A 19,854-nucleotide genomic window follows, 5' to 3' on the forward strand; every position below is an offset into this window, starting at 1 on the left:
CCATTTCATCATCATTCGTGGAACCCACATATTGCTTGTTTACTGAGTCCACATTAGAAGATTTATTTTGGAATTGATGTAAAAGTATAAGTAGATATTGGAAAATATTATGTTTGGCTCAGGTTTTTGAAAAAAATACTAGACAAATAGTATAGATGAGAAAATGACTTTTGTGTTGATTTTTGGATGAAATTCACTATTACAGAATACCACTTGAATGTGGTATTTTGAGATAACTGGGGAAGTAAAAAAACAGGTGTGAAGTTTCTCCCGAATATAGATTTTGCAAATTTGAATAAATTTCCCTGATAATATTTCGATCAACCAATCAACTTTTTTAAGATTTTCTTATCAAACTCACTTTTTAACCATTTCGCTAGTAATTATATTTTTTTAGTATTCAAAAAAATTTTCCTCAACCAAACGCCCCATTAGAGCTTAGTGCTTTAGTTTGAACACGAGCATTCCAGATTGTTTGTCTTTTCGGTTTCTATTTGCATCTTCAATCAACTCTTCATATTTGCAGCTTGTACAACACAAATAACCCAAAGAAAAAAAAAAGTAAGAAAAAGATTTGCCGATTATTTTATATTTCTTTTACTCAAAGTATTTGCCTTACGTTTACCAAAAAAAAAATTAAAAAAATAATTCGCCTTACGGATTGAGTTTTCTTTTCCTTTCAGATCATTGTTATTTTTCAGCTCATATACCATCAAAAAACCGAAAAAGAAAGAGAAAAGTTGTTTCATATTGTTCAATCTCGTGAAGGAACTACAATCAGCTTTAGTATTCACTCTGTTCATTTGAAGTATTGGATTGGACTTTCCTCATCAAGTGACCAGAGGTAGACTTTTCCTTCACTCAGTTATGTTGTACCTCTAATTGGATCTCAACTAGGGGAAAGTAAACGTAGTACTGTTAGAGAACGCACTGTCAATATTGTAACTTGAAAATATTGATTATTAATTTTAATAATGATTATTTATTTATTTCAGGAGAAAACTTTAATAAATTTAAATTATTATAATTTGTAAATTAACTTTAAAATATAAATCTTATGTTGGTTTCACGTCATGGTACTTTAAATTCACTTTTCACCATTCTTAAGCATACTCCAAAATTTAATTTTGTTTTTACATATTGATTTCTAAATTTTTAAAGAATTTTTTTACTTGTTTTTACCAAATAAAGCAGGAGACTATGAACATTCCATTTTTTTTTTTGTCCTGGAACCAAACGTTACATTAGAGTATGTACACCACAACTCCACAAGTATAAATCGCAAATTTATAACTTCGATACATGAAATTATTGTTCACAGGAAGCAGAACTGTTTCACTACTTTCTTATATATTGTATTGTTAATAAAATTATTACTAAGTAAAAAAAGGGTGCAGATTCCATGATTTCCTTATAATGTAATCAGGATATTCAAATCAAAGAAATGAGACAAATGCAATTTTCCAGTATCAATGTTTGAAAATTATTTAGAAGTTGTGTTATAAAAATTTTCATTCTGAGGGTGCTATTGTCCACTACTGTATTGGCTATTGCTTTCTCATTCTAACGAAGTCTGTTTAAAATGTTTGGCAATTTGTAATGCAATCACGATATTCAACACAGCGAAATAGACAAATAATTTATTATTGTTAGCATCAGTGGGTTATCTTTTTCCCATTATCTATAAAAAACCACTTCCCATCAAGTCTGACTTTGTGTGAGTAGGAACGATGGAAAATTTTGTAGGTTGCCTTACTCTTCCATTTTTTTTATTTTTAAAAGAGATTATTGCCCATTATTAATGTTTAAAAAATTATTTGCAAGTTGCATTATATATATATATATATATATATATATATATATATATATATATATATAGACACACACACAAATTTTCATTCTAAGAGTGCTTTTGTCTATTACTAGCAGTGGCTATTGCTTTATCTTTTTTCTGTATTTGAAATGTTTGGCAACATGGTAGTCAACTCAAAGAAATGACACAAACGACATTTTTTGTTGTTACAATTATTTGGGTCTCAATTTTTTATTATCGATGTTTGGAAATTATTTACAACTTGCATTATAAAAGTGTTCATTCTTAGGCCTCTTTTATCTACTATATAAATTCTAAATCATAGGTAGCTTTTGTCTATGTTTTAAACCAGCCTCACGGCCTCGGTCTATTGGCTGGTCTCCCCATTTAAGGGATTACTATCTTGCATATCCCTAAAATGAGAATTTTAGACTTTCATAGTAGAAAATCTCTCAACTATCACCTACAAGCCAAGCTTCATCATACCAAATCATAAAGAAATAAGAGCATAAAAGTGGAGGCATACCTGTCTCCATTGCAGCGGAATAATTTTGATCTTGTCTCTTGGGGTTTGTAGTCTTCCTCAGTCAAATCACCCTAAAATCGAATTCCTTAGTGTGCCGTCTCTCTCTTGATGGGGAAGAGAAACTAGGGTTGTTATTTGAAGTCTTGGGGACCATAACCCTTATAGTGTTTTTATCTTTATTATTGGGCCAATAAGCTCCCATTATACCTAGTTGGCCTAACACCGGTATCCACTCATTCAGCCCATACTCACTTAGGAATCTATTCAGAAATATTTAACTGATCACTTTAATTTACTCAATATATATAAATAGCACAATATAATTATTAATATAATATGTGACCCACAATGATTATTAGAAAATATAATTTCCTAACAATCTCCCACTTCGGCCACATATTAACTTGAGATAATTATATCATATATCTTTAGTGCGCAACTGTATGCTATTTTTCTTTAGATTCCTCCTTAGAAACAATCTGGTCCACCTCCTATATCAATATGAGATCATGGCGGCTTTTGTCACTTTCAAGCGTAACTAAACCTTCCATGGTCATCGCACCAATATATTCAATGACATAGATCAAGTATGGATGAGTGGCATGGAAATTACATGCAATGTGATCTTACCATGCCTATTTCCAACTGGTCCTTCTTTAATCTTTATGAGATCAATCCTAAATTTTCTGCATACACAAAGCAGAAACACAAGCACAAAATATAATACATTCAGAGGGAAAATATCATTGAATTCTTTATTCTGCAGAAAACAAACATAAGAATATTTCATTTATTTATTTACATAGAACACCAACATAAAGAACTCCCACTAAACTGTAGTGTCATCAAACAAAACAACACCTATATGAGCAGTATGCTCGTGAAAGACCTTAGGCACTAAGCCTTTAGTAAGCAGATCCACAAGCATGGAGTTCATCCCTATGTGTTCTATGGAAATCTGACCACTCCGAACTCTTTCTTTAACAACCAGAAACTTTATATCGACGTGCTTCGATTTTGAAGAGCTTCTGTTGTTGTTGGAGTACAACACTGCTGACCTGTTGTCACAATAAATCTTCAGTGGCCTTTCAACACCACTTACTATATGCAGCCCTGTGACAAAGTTTCGCAGCCATACCCCATGGTTGGATGCCTCAAAACAAGCTACAAATTTAGCGGCCATAGTAGAGGAAGCTACGAGTGTCTGTTTAACACTCTTCCAAGAAATAGCTCCTCCAGCCAACATGTAGACAAAACCTGACGTGGATCTTTTACTATCTTGGCATCCAGCAAAATCAGAGTCAGTATATCCGACGATCTCTAATTGATCTGACCTCCGATATGTAAGCATATAATCTTTTTTTTTTCTTTAAATACCGCATAACCCTCTTGGCTGCTTTCCAATGATCCATTCCTGGATTGTTCAAGTATCTTCCTAACACTCCCACTATAAATGCTATATCAGGGCGAGTACAAACGTGGGCATACATAAGGCTTCCTACTACCGAAGCATAAGGTACCTTTGTCATTTCTATCATCTCAAGCTTACTTTTAGGGCATTGGGCGAGACTAAACTTGTCTCCCCTAGATATGGGCGTATACAATCCTCCATGCCAAATCTATCCAAAATCTTTTCAATGTAGGCCTTTTGTGATAACCGTAGGATACCTTGAGCGCGATCTCGAAGTATCTGTATACCTAAGACAAAAGATGCATCACCAAGGTCCTTCATCTCAAAATTTTTAGTGAGAAGTTTCTTGGTTTCATGCAATAAGCCTATATTGCTACTGGCAAGTAAGATATCATCAACATATAGTATCAGGAATATGAATTTACTCCCACTGAACTTGTGATACACACAATCTTCCACTAAGTTCACCTCAAAGCCATAGGAGATAATAACCTGATGGAATTTGTGGTACCATTGACGAGAAGCTTGCTTAAGGCCATAGATGGGCTTTTTCAATTTGCAAACCATAGACTTTGAATTTCCCAATACAAAGTTTTCTGGTTGCACCATATAAATTGTCTCATCAATGTTACCATTGAGAAATGCTATCTTTACGTCCATCTGATGTAGCTCCAAATCCAAATGAGCCACAAGCGCCATTATTGTCCTAAAAGAGTCCTTCGTAGAAACCGGAGAGAAAGTCTCTTTATAGTCTATGCCTTCTTTCTGAGTGAAACCTCTAGCAACTAGACGTGCCGTATATCTTTCGATGTTGCCATTGGAATCCCTTTTGGTTTTAAATATCCATTTACAACCAATAGGTTTCGCACCTTTAGGCAACTCAATAAGATCCCAAACATCGTTGTCTTTCATAGATTGCATCTCATCTTTCATGACATCAATCCATTTATGAGCATTAGAGCTTTATAAGACTTGTTGAAAGTTGATTGGATCATCTTCCTTCAAGCTTAAAATATTTTCATGCTCTTGAAGAAACACAATATAATCATCCGGAATTACATTTCTCCTTTCTCTAGTGGATCTCCTTAATGGCACTTCTTGAGTTTGTTGAGTTTGTTCTATAGGTGGCATAGGGGGTGGTTCATTATTGTCTTGACTCAAAGCAATGTCAGGGACCAAAGCCTGTTCCATAACAATGTCATGAACAGGGACCTGATCATTAATTGATTGTTTCGTGATTGCATCTTGAATGATGACAATATTAGGAAGAGAAATATAATTTTCTTCCTCATCAAAGACAACATTCCTTATTTTATCTTCCCCCCCAAACTCAACATCCTCAAGGAATCTGGCATTTCCCGTCTCAAAAAAGGATCTTGTAGTGGGATTATAAAACTTAAAGCCTCGAGAGCGTTCAGCATATCCAACAAAATAGCAGTTGATTGTTCTTGAGTCCAACTTTCTTTCATTTGGCCTATAAGGCCTTACTTCTGTTGGACAACCTCAAATGTGTAAATGCCTTATGCCAGGTTTCTTTCCATTCCATAGCTCATAAGGGGTTTTTGTCACTGCTTTGCTAGGAACCCTATTAAGGATATAAACTGCAGTCTTTAGTGCTTCTCCCCAAAGTGATTCTGGCAATGAAGAATGACTAAGCATAGTCCTCACCATGTCTTTAAGAGTCTGGTTTCGTCTTCCGCAACACCATTCATGCTAGGTTTACCTGGCATTATGTATTGCGGGACGATTCCACACTCCTTTAGGAAGATCGCAAAGGGCCCTGAACGTTGTTCACTTGATCCATCAGATCTACCATAGTATTCACCACCACGATCAGATCTAATGGCCTTAATTTTCTTGCCTAACTAAAGTTCAACTTCAGCTTTAAATTCTTTGAACACATCCAATGATTGTGACTTCTCTCTAATCAAATATAGGTATCCAAATCTTGAATAGTCGTCTATGAATGTGATAAAGTATTGTTGACCATTCCAAGAGGCTATAGGAAATGGTCCACAAATATCCGTATGAATCAATTCTAAGACGTCTGAAGCTCTGTTGGAACCTATTTTCCTTATGTTTGTCTGTTTCCCCTTTATGCATTCAATGCACACCTCAAAATCATCCAGATCAAGGGGTTCAAGAATTCTATCAGTCACAAGCCTCTGAATTCTCTATTTAGAGATATGACCTAAACGCTTGTGCCACAGAACCAGTACCAACAAACTAAAGTGAGAGTCATACCCTTCTTTTCGCGCCATGCCTTATATTTGGAACACTCTTTCTTCATGTGTCCTGATTTCTTACAAAAGAAGCATGTGAATTCCTGGTCCTGCTTCTTTTGCTTTTTTTTGGCAAAGCATCCGCATTATACTTAGCTCTCTTTCTTTTCTTGTCTTGAGAGGTTGATGTCAAGTGAGCACTATCAGTCTTCTCTGGCTGTAACCTCCCTTCCTCTTGCACGCAGTGAGAAATGAGCTCATTAAGAGTCCATTTTTTTTCTTTTTCTTTTTTTTGAGTGTTATAACTCACCACAAATCGACCGTATTGTGCAGGAAGAAAGATAATAACTAAGTACATGAGCAACTCAGAGGGCAGCTCTAATTAATGCCTTTAGTTTTCCAGCAAGATTAGACATTTCCATAATGTACTCCCTTATGTTTCCCTTTCCTTTATACCTCATGTTTATGAGTTTGGAAAAGGTTTGACCAATTTCAGCCTTTTCATTTCGAGCAAAGTATTGCTCGAGTTCCTTCAGAAACAACTTGGCATCAGTAGTCTCAACAATCGAGCCCCTAAACGCCTCCGGAACGGAACGTTTCATGATCATTAGACACATGCGATTTGAGCGTTCCCACTTCTCAATTTTATCTGTGTTTGGATTTTCCTGAGTGGAAGTGGGTTTCTTAGTCCTTAGCGCATTGTCGAGATCCATGCGGCCGAGAACAATTTCCACATTCTCTTTCCATAGCTTGAAATTTGCTCCATTAAGCATTGGAAGCATATTCATTTGAGCAATATAATTGGCAGCGGTAGCAGAAACTATACAGAGAACAAAAAAAGTAACATACTAATAACATGTCATATCATATATATTCAAACACCATCATAAATAAATTACATACATGATATAGACAATTAATCCGAAGTAAAATGAGTTTATTATAAGATACCTAGCACAACATTAATATTTAGTCTGTGGACAAAAATATCAACTTGTAAGTGGTACTCTTAATGTAGTAATCAAACATTGACAATAAGTCATGTCAAATCATAGCCTTCCTGTGGGCCGACTATGAATTACATGGAGAATTCTTGATAATTGTCACATATTTATTACCACAGGTATGTTTGTTACTTGGCCAAATAATAACCTTCCTGTGGGCCGATCACTATCCGCATAAGCAATAAACACACACATGATCACACAACATATGTTATTTGGCCAAACAATAACCTTCCTGTGGGCCGATTATTATTTGCATAAATAAAATATATTTATATGACCAACCTATTTGAAATCAAATTAACCTTTATAAATTTGGCCACTGTGGCGGCTAACAAATCTATCATATTTAATTTCAAATAGAAATCTTTAGGGATAATAAACCCATTTAAAAACAAAATAACAACAATAAAGAAAATTATTCTTTATCAATCCTCAATGTATATACATACCTACGATATCATTATACCATTAACAATAAATACCTTTTCATTATAAGGCTTAAAAAATGATGCACAAACAACGTACATGTAAGCCTTTTCAAATGAAAGCTTGAAAATGATGCATACAATAAATACCTTTTCATTATAAGTCTTAAAAATTAATGCACAATCGACGCACATGTAAGCCTTTTCAAATGAAAGCTTGAAAATGATGCATAATACCTAAAAAAATAAACTATATTTAGCTTTTAACAAAGAATATCAAATATAAGGAAAAACCCAAAACCAAAGACCTTAAACATTTGATTTCTTTCAAACCGTGAGTCCAAATTTTCTAAGAGAATTAATTGTTTATTCAAAAAATTCAAACAACAAAACCTCATCGATTATAAAGCCAAAATTTATCCAAACATTCCATCTATTCACAGATTCAAAATTTAAATAATAAACCCTTATTAAACTGTGAATCCTAGTTTTTTTTTTTAAATGTAGCTTTTGTTCCAAAACCAAAAAATCACCGTCAGGGAACAAAAATAACACTACATAGCTAATACAAAATACATAAGATGGAACCCACGTTCAAAAAATAATAAACTTTATGCCAAAAGACAATAAAACAAAACTTTTCATGATTCATCATATATAAAAATCACAAAACTTAATTCCCTCATAATTCAATATGACGATGGCTTTGATACCAATTGTTAGGCAGGTCCAGGGGAAGCCCGTGGCGGGGGACCACCACCAATGGGCCAAGTTACTCCAAGTACAGCAAGTGGGCTTGACACCATGTCTTAACCCAAAACCTTAAGGCATTGGGTTCATGGGTCTCTTCTACTTATATACTCTTCACTTAGCTCATTATTAACCAATGTAGGACTCATCACACTTGAATATCCCAATACTCTTGTCTATTACTAGCCGTGGCTATTGCTTTATCTTTTTTTCTGTATTTGAAATGTTTGGCAACATGGTAGTCAACTCAAAGAAATGACACAAACGACATTTTTTGTTGTTACAATTATTTGGGTCTCAATTTTTTATTATCGATGTTTGGAAATTATTTACAACTTGCATTATAAAAGTGTTCATTCTTAGGCCTCTTTTATCTACTATATAAATTCTAAATCATAGGTTGCTTTTGTCTATGTTTTAAACCAGCCTCACGGCCTCGGTCCATTGGCTGGTCTCCCCATTTAAGGGATTACTATCTTGCATATCCCTAAAATGAGAATTTTAGACTTTCATAGTAGAAAATCTCTCACCTATACAACTCACCTCTTCATTATTTGGGGTTCCCTACTTAACACAGCACTGTGAGGACAGTTGCCAAAAATGATTATGGCATTCTCTCTCATCCTTAGGGAATACTTTTCTGCATATATATAGACCCTTCACCCATTGAAGGGGCATATTGCACCAATTGCATTATGAGAAATTACACCTTCAAAATATAGAGCCACCATGCTTATAAGTTATAACACCATTCCTCCTTTGAGTCCTTTCTGAGTTCTATCTGAGATATACACGATGATGAGATTGAGATTTGTTTTACCTTATGCAGATTGATTGTTATTTTTTGCTTTAGTTTTGAGTCATCAATTCTTCATATTTTCCTTTTACATTCCTTGTTTATGTTTTGCTTACTTTGTTGTTTTTCAGCTCATAACAACCCAAAAGACCAAAATAAGAAAAATTAAGAAAAAAATAAAAATAGAAAACATGTTGGTGATTGTTCGTCTTCTAGTTTGAGTATTGAAATTTGCCTTAGAGATTGCTTGTTTTATTTCCCATTTACAGATTCTTGTTTTTGAGTAAGACCAACCCAAAAAACTAAAAGAAAAAAGAAGATGCATGTTGCATATTGTTTGAGTTTGTATTTTCTTTTCCTTTCAGATTATAATTATTTTCCAGCTCAAACAACATCCAAAATCCCAAAAAAGAAAGAGAGAAAAGTTGTTTCATATTGTTTACTTATTGATCTCATACTTCTGTGAAGGAGCTACCATCAGCTTTAGTGCTCGCTTTAATCATTTCAAGTATTGGAGTTTCCTCAACAAGTGACCAGAGGTACTCATTTATTCTCCTTTACTCAATTCTTTTTTTTTTGGAAATACTTTTACTCAATTCTTTTGTACCAGGAGAGTAAAACCTTTTTAATTTGACATCCATGCTTGTCGTCTGTTAAAGATTTTTTTTAATATTTGTTCATAACTCCGTATATGGAAAAATTATTTGTCATTTTAAAAGTTATAATTTTGTGTCATTTTATATGGAAAGATGTCATTTTGATGTATATTAGGAGATTTTTTACACTATCTCTCCTCCACTTTCTCTCTCTTTCTAATTATACGGAGAGAATGTAAAAATCTACAAATATGCGTCAATATATCTTTTAAGATGACAAACGTTTTTCCCTTAAGTTATTATTTAGAAAAATATTTCTACAGTTATTGCAGATAAGTTATGTGTTTTATTTCCAAAACAATATCATTTTGAGATTGAATGATTAAAAAAAATATAATGATGAAGATTATTATAACTCTAAAATAAATTAAATTATAAAAACACATATATTTCTGCTCAAAATAACGTCGTTTTAGACTCAATATAGATAAAGAAAAATTTCAAAAACTTTCCTATAACTTTATTCATAATCATTTACTCCCTTCCCACAATTTTAAATCATTTACCCCTGACTTAAATTTTTTTTATCACTTACCCTGATAAGAAAACTTTAAGTCAGGGGATAAGTGATAAAAAAAACATTAAGTAAAGGTATAAATGATTCAAAAAATTTGTGAGAGGGTAAATGATAATTGAGGAAACTTATAGGATTTTTTTAAATTTTTCCTATAAGTTTCACTGCATAAAAAACCAACCCCTTACTATTTAGTATTATAGAGTGCATTATCAAACACTTGATGATATTATCATATGTAATATATTATTTTATACAATACCATGTCAAACGCTGGATAGTATTAAAATTTAATCAAATTTTATACAATCAAGCCTTATATTATTAAGTCTTGTGGTATCAAACCTTATCCTATACCAAACATTCTCCTACTACCCAACTATTCGTTAATACCCATATTTTCTTAGTTCATATATGTAAGAGGATTATACTCTATCTTTTTTTCTTTTTCTTTTTTGATACACAGAGAATTATACCCTCTAATAATTTGTAACATGTTTGGAAATAAATTCTTTAAAAAATAAATATTTTCTCAATCTATTTAAATTTTTTTTTGAATAAAAATACTTTTAGTCCCAAAATAAATTAATCTAAGCATGTTATTAATACTTCTATATTGTATGTTATGTCAATACTTGATCTTTACCGCACCACAAAAAAAATTCAAATTTAAATAATAAAAATGCGAAAGTAATTAAAAAATACATGTATAAAAATTATTTTTTTGGTTGGTATGCAAGAATTATTTCTGTTACACATTTATTTTATCTAGTTTATGTTCAGGGTTAAAAATATTTATTAGAAATTTTGCATTGTTTGATTTATTCCATTTTGAAACAAATTTCTTTTGTTAATTCAAATCAACCAAATTACTTCCTAACAAAAAAATAAAAAAATAAAAAATAACTGACTTACAAGTTTTTCAAAATTTGCATGATCTTGAATTTTCTATTTCACCAACAGACACGTTGAGCGTAAAAATCTTTTGCAAGCCAAATGTATTTTTTTTTTGTTATTTCATCTTTCGGTTTTTTCTTTTAATCATTAATATTTTAGTTAATATGCTGTGTTTATCATTTTACTTTACACGTAAATATTGTGAATTTACTAATGATTATATGTTTATTTATCCTTGCTTTTATTTATTTATTAGATAGATTTAATACAATAAAGTTATTATAATTTGAAATAGAAATCTTTAGTTTATTTCACATGATTGTTGTGAAATTCTTTTCTTTTCTATAAATAATCATACTCCCAAATTTAATGTGAAATGTTTAGCAAATATATTGTAACCACAATATTCAACTCAAAAAATTGAGACAAATCACATTTTTTATTGTTACAGTTTGTTGGCTGTCATTTTCCCCTAATATCTAAAGTATATTTTGCAATTGTTACAATTAGTTGACAAATGACAAATGAGACAAATGCATTATAAAAGTTTTCATTTTTAGGATGCATTATGATGATGTAATTGAAATGTTGAACAATTATAGTTGTATTGCAAATTAAAACTGTCAAGTTTAATATGCTTGTCTACCGGTAATTAAGTGCCAATATTTAAAGGGTTTGATGAGTGTAAAGTCACTGGATATAAGTATTTGTCCAGTCATTAAATCATAACCGTACGAAAGTGAATCCATGGTGATAAAGGAAGAGAGAGAAATAGAATCATAATAAAGAAATAAATATAAAGAAATAAATAAACAAAACGACGTAGTTTAATACTGACTTGACCATCCAGTGACATAATAAACAATAAACCCATATTTAAATCATTGCTGCAACTGTTTTCTCATTTTTATTGGTTTTATAATTATTTGAGTAAATACTTTTTTAGTCCTTAACAAAAAACATGGTCACCACTTTAGTTTCTTACAAAAATAAATTAGTCAATTAGTCCCTAACAAATTCAAAGTGAACCCATTTAGTTGAAATCGTACTCTCTCACAAATTCAAAAAAGACTTATATTAGTCCCTCAAAAGGACTAAAATGGGTCTACCTTGAATTTGTTATGGAGTAACTGACTAATTTATTTTTGTAAGAGACTAAAGTAGAAACCGTATTTTTTGATACAAATCAAAAATGATATTTACTCTAATTATTTTCAACTAGAATCATATTTAAATTTTTCTAGCAGTATGCCGTATGCGCATCGATGGAATCATGTATCTAATTTTATGGCGTCTTCCAACTATATGCTTGGCATGTTTTGTCAACCGTTGATCTTGACTCGTCCATAGTAAAAAAGTGAAAATTAAAGAGTTATATATATATATATATATATATATATATATATATATATATATATATATAGAAAAGTTATATTGACAATTTTTTTTTACAAACTTACAAATTACACTATGTCTTATCGGTAAGATTTCATTCAAGAGTGTATTATCGATAAGACATAGTGTAATAAAAAATTTGTAAATATAACATATATATATATATATATATATATATATATATATATAAACATATCAAAATTTGGATAGATTATACTTAACACCATTTTTTTTATTACCGCTTACTACCAACTTTGCTAATGTTGAATCAAAATTAAATTAACAGTTACAAAATAACATCAAGTCAAAGTCGTTGATTTGATTTTGATCTAACGATAACAAGATTAGTAGTAAAAAATAGTAAAAGATATAATAATAAATATAATCTCCCCCATCAAAATTAATTAAAAATAATTTTTCACTTGCTATGTTTGATTTTATTTTATTTTTGTAATTGCCATTTTTTATTTATTTCTGGCGTACACGTTTCTTTTACATCTTTTATTAGCATTATTGTTTTGTTTGAACTTTGAATTATTCCATTTTGAAAAAAAAAATTTCTTTTGTTAATTAAATTGAACCAAATAATACCTTTTCAAAAAATTGGATGATTTCGTATTCCATAGTACAATTACGGGTGTTTGATAGAGGCTAAAGAAATACGGTGAGAATATGAATTTTTCAGAAATATTATCATAAAAAAATTTGGTAGGTCAAAATATTTTTGAAAATATTAAGTTAATTTTTCTAATGCTGGGTTGGTTAATTATTAAATATTGCTGGAAATGTAAGGTAATTTTACAAAACTACCCTATATTTTGTGAATCGGATCAATCTGGTGTTTTGTGAGTCAACCTTTCTTCAAAGTTTTGTTCCTGATTTTCTTCACTAATTTTCTCATCGACGTTACATCAAGCACCTCGTCCTCATCACGAACCTTTTTTTCATTTTCATCCTTCCCTTCCAACCCATCTTACGAATTAGCATTCACTTTCTGTAGTGCAACATTAGAGCTCTTCTTGATCGATAGTTTCGAATTCTGGTCACACCCTTTTTCCAAAGGTGCAACCTTTGGCTTAGACACTTCCCAAACGACCTTCTCCAAGCACAAATGAATTCTGGGTAAGCCTCCAGAATCGCAGAGGAAGCATATCGAACCCTTAGAAAGCCGCAAAACCTTGAAACAGAACCCAAACATCAAAAACATACCGGGAAATTTAAGAACCCTGTAGAAGCAGCCGAGAAGAAAGTAGCAACATCCGAACTTGGTTAGAAAATTGAAGGTGGAAACCAAATCCACGAAGGAGAGAGCAACATAAATCTCTGTTCTAGAAAACATCATTCAACCATTGTAGTGCAATAAAACACAGGAGGGTTAATTTTGTCCGAAAAATCTTGTGACATTTTTTCATCACCCGGCATTTCTAGAATATTACTCTTTTGGTGGTATTTTGAGATGACATTTTGGGTTATATTTTACGGGATAGGATATTGTGACACCCAAGTTATGTTACACTCATGTGACACCCAGTCAATATCACCGTTAAATCGCTTATGTTGATCCAACGGTTATATTTATTTTCATCTTTGTATGGTCATGATTTCCCAAATTTAAAGTTAAAGCATTAAATATGGAAAATCATAACCATATAAAGGTAAAAATAAATATAAAATATTAAATTTGGGAAATCATGATCATACAAAGATGGAAATAAATATAACCATTGGATCAACATAAGTGATCTAACGATGAGATTGACTGGGTGTCACATGGGTGTAATATAACTTGGGTGTCAGAATATCCTATCCCATATTTTACATATAAAATAAAATCTCAAAAAAATCACTTTCTGTATAAAATTTTCTGAAATGTGCTATCAAACATAATTATTTTGAAAACTCATAATCACTCTCCTAAGTATCTCAAAAGTCAAAATAAACCATTTCCCAAACATCCCCTCAGAGTTATCATAAATTTCTAGTAGTTGTTGGTTTCTTTTTTTCTTTTATTTTTTATTTTTTTTAATTGTTTGATAATTATTTTCAAGTAGAATTATCTTTAAATTTTTCTAGGGGATGCACATCGATACATATTCGCATATATCTACAGTGTCTTCCGTCTTCGGATGCACATCGAAAATAAAAGACCGTTGCTAATGTTCGTCTTTTCGGTTTCTATTTTTGTCTTCAATCAACTCTTCATATTTTACTGGTTATACAACCCAAAAAACCCAAAGAAAAAAAACGAAAAAAGAAAAAAGAAAACATTTTGAATATTCCAATTTGCCTTTGAGATTCCTTGTTTTGATTCCAATTTTCTTGTTTTTGAGATTTGGAAACACAGAAAATCCAACTAAAAAAACTACATGGAAAAAGCAGAAAAACTAACAGATTTCTTGTTTTAATTCCAGGTTGCGTATTGTTTCCCAGGTTGTTTGCCTTTCAGATTTTTGTTATTTTCCAGCTCATACAACACCAAAAATAAAAAAACAGAAACAGAGAGAAGTTGTTTCATAATATTGTTTACCTTTTGGTATCTTATAGCTCTTGAAGTTAAGCAATTGCGTACTGTCCGCTTATTCACTCTGTTCATTTCAAGTGTTGCAATTTCGTCGACAAGTGACAAGATGTAACCCATTTGTTCTCCTTCACCCGATTATGTTGTACATCTAGGAGCTCAATTCTCTGTCTATGCTTGTATTTTCATTAAGAAATCTTTTAATTTATGTTCATATTATTCTAATTATTATCATCTTTGCTGCAGATTATTTGGTTTCTGATTCAGAAGTCATTTCCATCGCTATACTTGTTGAAGAACGTGCGGGCAAGAGGTTTTATGCTCTTTATTAATTTGTAACATGTTTGAAAATAAATAAATTTAAGATATATATATATATATATATATATATATATATATATATATATATATATATATATATATATTGGTATCCTAAGAAAATATTCTTTTTTTCTAAAGCTTTCTTCAGAAATTTTTAATTGAAAATATTTTTAGTTCTAAAAATAGATTAATCTAAAGATCCTATTAATATTTTTATTTGGTATTTTTTGTGAACACTTAATATTGACTTGATAATAAGAAAATCAAATTTAATCATAAAAAAATTGAAATAAATAAAAAATCTATATCAAAATTAATCAAAAGAGAGTTTATTGCTTTGGTTTGAAAGAAAAACCTTAACAAAAGAGAGTTACAAATTTGTTGTTCTTTTATAAGTTCTATTTGAGTCATCTATCAACTCCTGGTATTTACCAGCTTATACAGCATAAAAAATCCAGAGTATAAATGAAAATAGAAAAAGAAATAGAAAAAGAAAAAGAGTAAACATCTTGCTGATTGTTTGAGTATTAAATTTGCCTTTGAGGTTCCTTGTTTTAATTCTGAGCTCATGAAACACGGAGAATTCAACCGAAAAAGTAAAGGAAAATACAAGAAAAATGTTGCAGATTGCTATTGTTTGCCTTTTGGTTTTAGTGTTCTTTGCTTTAACAGATTCTTCTTATTTTCCAGCTCACACATCACCAAAAATACAAAAAAGAAGGAAGAAAACAGTTGTTACATATTTTTTATCTTTTGGTTTCATACCTCGTAAAAGAACTACTGTCAGCTTCCTCAAGAAAAATATTCACTCGGTTAATTTGAAGTATTGGAGTTTCTTCAACAAGTGACCGAGAGGTACGCATTTGTTCTCCTTCACTTACTTTTTTGTTTTTCCGAGCAATATTGCTTAATTGCTCCAGGAGTCCAGGGTTATGCTCTTTAATAATTTGTATATGTTTGAAAATAAATTATTTGAAGAAAATAATAATTTTCTAAGAATTCTTAAGAAACTTCTAATAAAAACATTTTTAACCCTAAATTAAATTAATCTAAACATACTATTAATATTTTTCTGTGGTATGTTTTGTCAACACTTTATCTTTACCAGTCCACGAAAAAATTCGTAATTAAATATTAAAAAAGTAAAAACAAATAAAAAATATATATCAAAATCAATCAAAAATATTTTTCTGTTGGCATGTTTGATTTTTTTTATTTTTTTTTTGGATATTAGGGAAAAACAAACAAACAGAAAACAGCTACTTAAGGATCAGTGGGAAGATTAGCAATTCCCATCAGATCCTTCTCAACCAACCTAAAACAACCTATATAGGGATATTAGGTAAGATAACTAATTCCCAAGAATTATGATCCACTTTTGAAGCCAAGAAATTCGCCACTTCATTCCCCTTCCTATTTGTATGAGATAGAATTACATTCCACTGCTTGTCAATGAGCTCCTTGATTCTATGAACCAGTTCACAGAAAGGATGATCTGAAGGACAATCACCTTGAACCAAATGAATAGCCTCAGAGGAATCACCTTCCAGATGAACTTTCCTGAAACCATGCTCCCAAGCCACTTGAAGACCTAATAGCAAACCCCATAATTCAGCCTTCAAGGCATTTCCTTGCCCAATTTTCTTCAAATAACCCACCAACCATCTACCATCACTATCTCTTAAGACTCATCCACATCCAGATTTGTACCCATCCAACGAACAGACCCCATCTGAATTGATCTTTATCCAACCCTTTTGTGGAGGCCTCCACAGTACCATATCCACCTCCTTAATAACCACACTAACAGCTGCAGCATCCAGAACAGAGTCAGCATGAATTACATTCTGCACAAAAATCTTTATCTTCTGACATAGATTCTCAGGAGAGCAGTTCTCATTTCTAAACACCATGTTATTCCTAGCTTGCCAAAGCATCCAACAAGTCACTCCAAAAGTAAGCCTCCAACTCTGGTCATGATTATTATTCTTCCCTCTACCCAAGTTAAATTGAAGCTAATCCAGAAAGTCACCAGAGAAGAAAAAATTATAATTTCTATTATCAATTAATAACATCCAAACCTGTTTAGCCCAATAGCATTCCCTCATCACATGACAGCAATCCTCACAAGGAAGCATGCATTTAGGACAGTTTGCTTCATCCCCCCATATGTCTTCTTCTTCTTTGCTCATTTGTTAACAGATTATTCCCAATCAACAGCCATAAGAAATGTTTCACCCTCTCTGGTCCCTTCCACTTCCAAGCAAGGTCCCAATGGCTATCCTGATGCTGCATAGCAGGAGCATCCTTCTTGATGAACTGGTAGGCAGATTTCACAGTAAATAAACCATTACTAGAAGGCTTCCAGAAAATCTTATCCTCCTCATCTCCCTCCTTAGGACTCTCCATCTTGGCTATGGCTTCACAAACCTCCTTAGGGAGGAATATATTGAATTTACCCCAATCCCACTCACCATCTTGGTTAACACAACAAGCAACCTTCCAACCTTCCAGCTTACCAACCTCAGGCACCCACCAATCCAACCAGAATCTAGTTTGCTTACCATTACCCAACATAATTCTGGTTCCTGCCAGGATATGATTCCAAGATGAACTTATGCCCCTCCACAGATTACTAGCATTATCATTCCTAGGAATATTAGGCAGAAGGCAATCCTCCAGCTTGTACTTATTTCTCAGTATTCTGGCTCCCAGAGAATTCTTGTTGGCCAGCATCCCAAACCCAACCTTCATAATAAAGGCTTGGTTAAAGGTTCTTAGCTCTCTCAGCCCAACTCCTCCACACTGTCTATTAGAACACATTCTCTCCCACTTCACCAGGTGAGTACCTCTTCTTTCTTTTGATGATCCCCATATAAATCCACGGGTGTGCTTTTCTATCTCCTCACAAACCGATTTGGGCAGCCAGGCTGTTTGCATAGCATAGGTAGGCATGGCAAACAACACTGATTTGGCCAACTTGAGTCTCCCAGCTAGAGATAAGGATTTGACACTCCAAGCATTCATTCTCTGTTTGACTCTCTCCAGAATATGCTCAAAAGAATTTTTACTGACTCTGGAGTGGTTCAGAAACACTCCCAAGTACTTTCCCAGGTTAGGTGTGCTGTTTATCCCTAAACAGTCACTAATCTCCTTGGCTCTACCAAACTTGACATTCCTTGAAAAGAATACTCTAGTCTTCTCAAGATTAATTTTCTGCCCAGAACTCACAGCAAATAATCTAAGAACTTGATTAATTATATGAGCCTGATCCAAAGCAGCTTCAGCACAGAGAATGATATCATCGGCAAAAAATAAATGAGATATAGGAGGACCTCCCTTCCTCAGGATAATTGGCTTCCAGGCTTTAACATCAGCAGCTACTTGAATAAGGTGAGCAAGCCTTTCTACACATAGGACAAATAAGTATGGAGATAGGGGATCCCCTTGTCTTATTCCATGGGATGGTTTGAAATATTTAGTGGGTTAACCATTCCATAGCATGTTTAGCTCACTAGTCCCAACACAACTGTCAATGAGGGAAATCAGTTTGCCAGGCAAACCCAGTTCAGACAGGGTATCATGTATAAAGGACCAACTCAGCCTGTCATAGGCTTTCTCAAGGTCAACTTTGATCATCATCCATCCTTGATTACCTTTCTTCTTCTTCATTAAATGGATGATTTCTTGAGCAACCATTATATTATCAGCACTATGCCTCCCCTTAACAAACGAACACTGGTTTGGAGCAACCCATCTGGGCATCAAGTTTCTTAATCTATTAGCAATCACCTTAGTGACTATCTTGTAAGACACATTGCATAAACTAATGGGTTTAAAATCCCTCACGCACTCAGGATTATCAACCTTTGGAATTAAGCACAAGTGAGTTTGGTTAACCAGTTGAATCTTCCTAGGATCATCAAAGATACTTCTGATTAGCTCACAAACCGATTTGCCAACAAGATGCCACTGAGATTGAAAAAAGGCAGCATTAAGCCCATCTGGACCAGGTGCTTTAAATCTACCCATTTTAAACACAATGCTCTTTATCTCCACCTCATCAGGAGATCTAGCTAGATTTTTCAGAACCTGATCCTCCATTTTAGGAAAAACACCTTTAATGGGGAATTCTTCATGAGAACCATCATCTTCCAAAAACAGCCTCTCAAAATACTGCACAGTCGTCTCTATCTTATCCTTAGCGTCAGCTGTCCATTCCCCAAGGTCATTTTTTTATGGCAAAAATCTTATTCCTCCTTCTTCTAGCAATGGTAGTAGAATGAAAGAATCTCGAATTCCTATCTCCAAATTTCATCCATTTAACTCTGGATCTCTGGAACCAGTTCAATTCTTCCCTTAGTAGAATAGTTTCCAAATCCTTCCAAAGATCTCTTTGCAGTCTTTCAAGCTCTCTGTCAAGTCCAGCTTCCAACTTTAAGTCCAGACCCTGAATTATGGCATAAATCCTATGCTTCTGTCTCATCTCCTCATTAAAGACCTCTTGATGCCACTTTGAAGCTACAGTTTCAAACTCACTTCTTGCCTCTGTCCAGTCAGTATCCTTATCCCAACATTGTTTGACAATACTACCAAAATCAGC

General features: G+C 32.8%; 1 protein-coding gene across 1 annotated transcript; it reads right to left on the reverse strand.

Annotated features, from left to right (window-relative positions):
• Positions 1–438: 438 nt before the first annotated feature.
• LOC133309544 (uncharacterized) lies at positions 439–19,355 on the reverse strand. The gene is made up of 7 exons (XM_061510326.1): positions 18,743–19,355; positions 17,490–18,658; positions 16,979–17,266; positions 16,688–16,894; positions 16,567–16,576; positions 6,429–6,792; positions 439–526 (listed from the first exon to the last, which is right to left on the reverse strand). Exons 1-7 carry the CDS (start codon positions 19,353–19,355, stop codon positions 439–441), a joined length of 2,739 nt encoding a protein of 912 aa, XP_061366310.1.
• Between the last annotated feature and the right edge of the window lie 499 nt (positions 19,356–19,854).

Source organism: Gastrolobium bilobum, unplaced genomic scaffold (genome assembly GCF_033153095.1).
Source record: "Gastrolobium bilobum isolate Gb01-03AN ecotype WA unplaced genomic scaffold, APGP_CSIRO_Gbil_v1 utg79595, whole genome shotgun sequence".
Lineage (NCBI taxonomy): Eukaryota > Viridiplantae > Streptophyta > Magnoliopsida > Fabales > Fabaceae > Gastrolobium > Gastrolobium bilobum.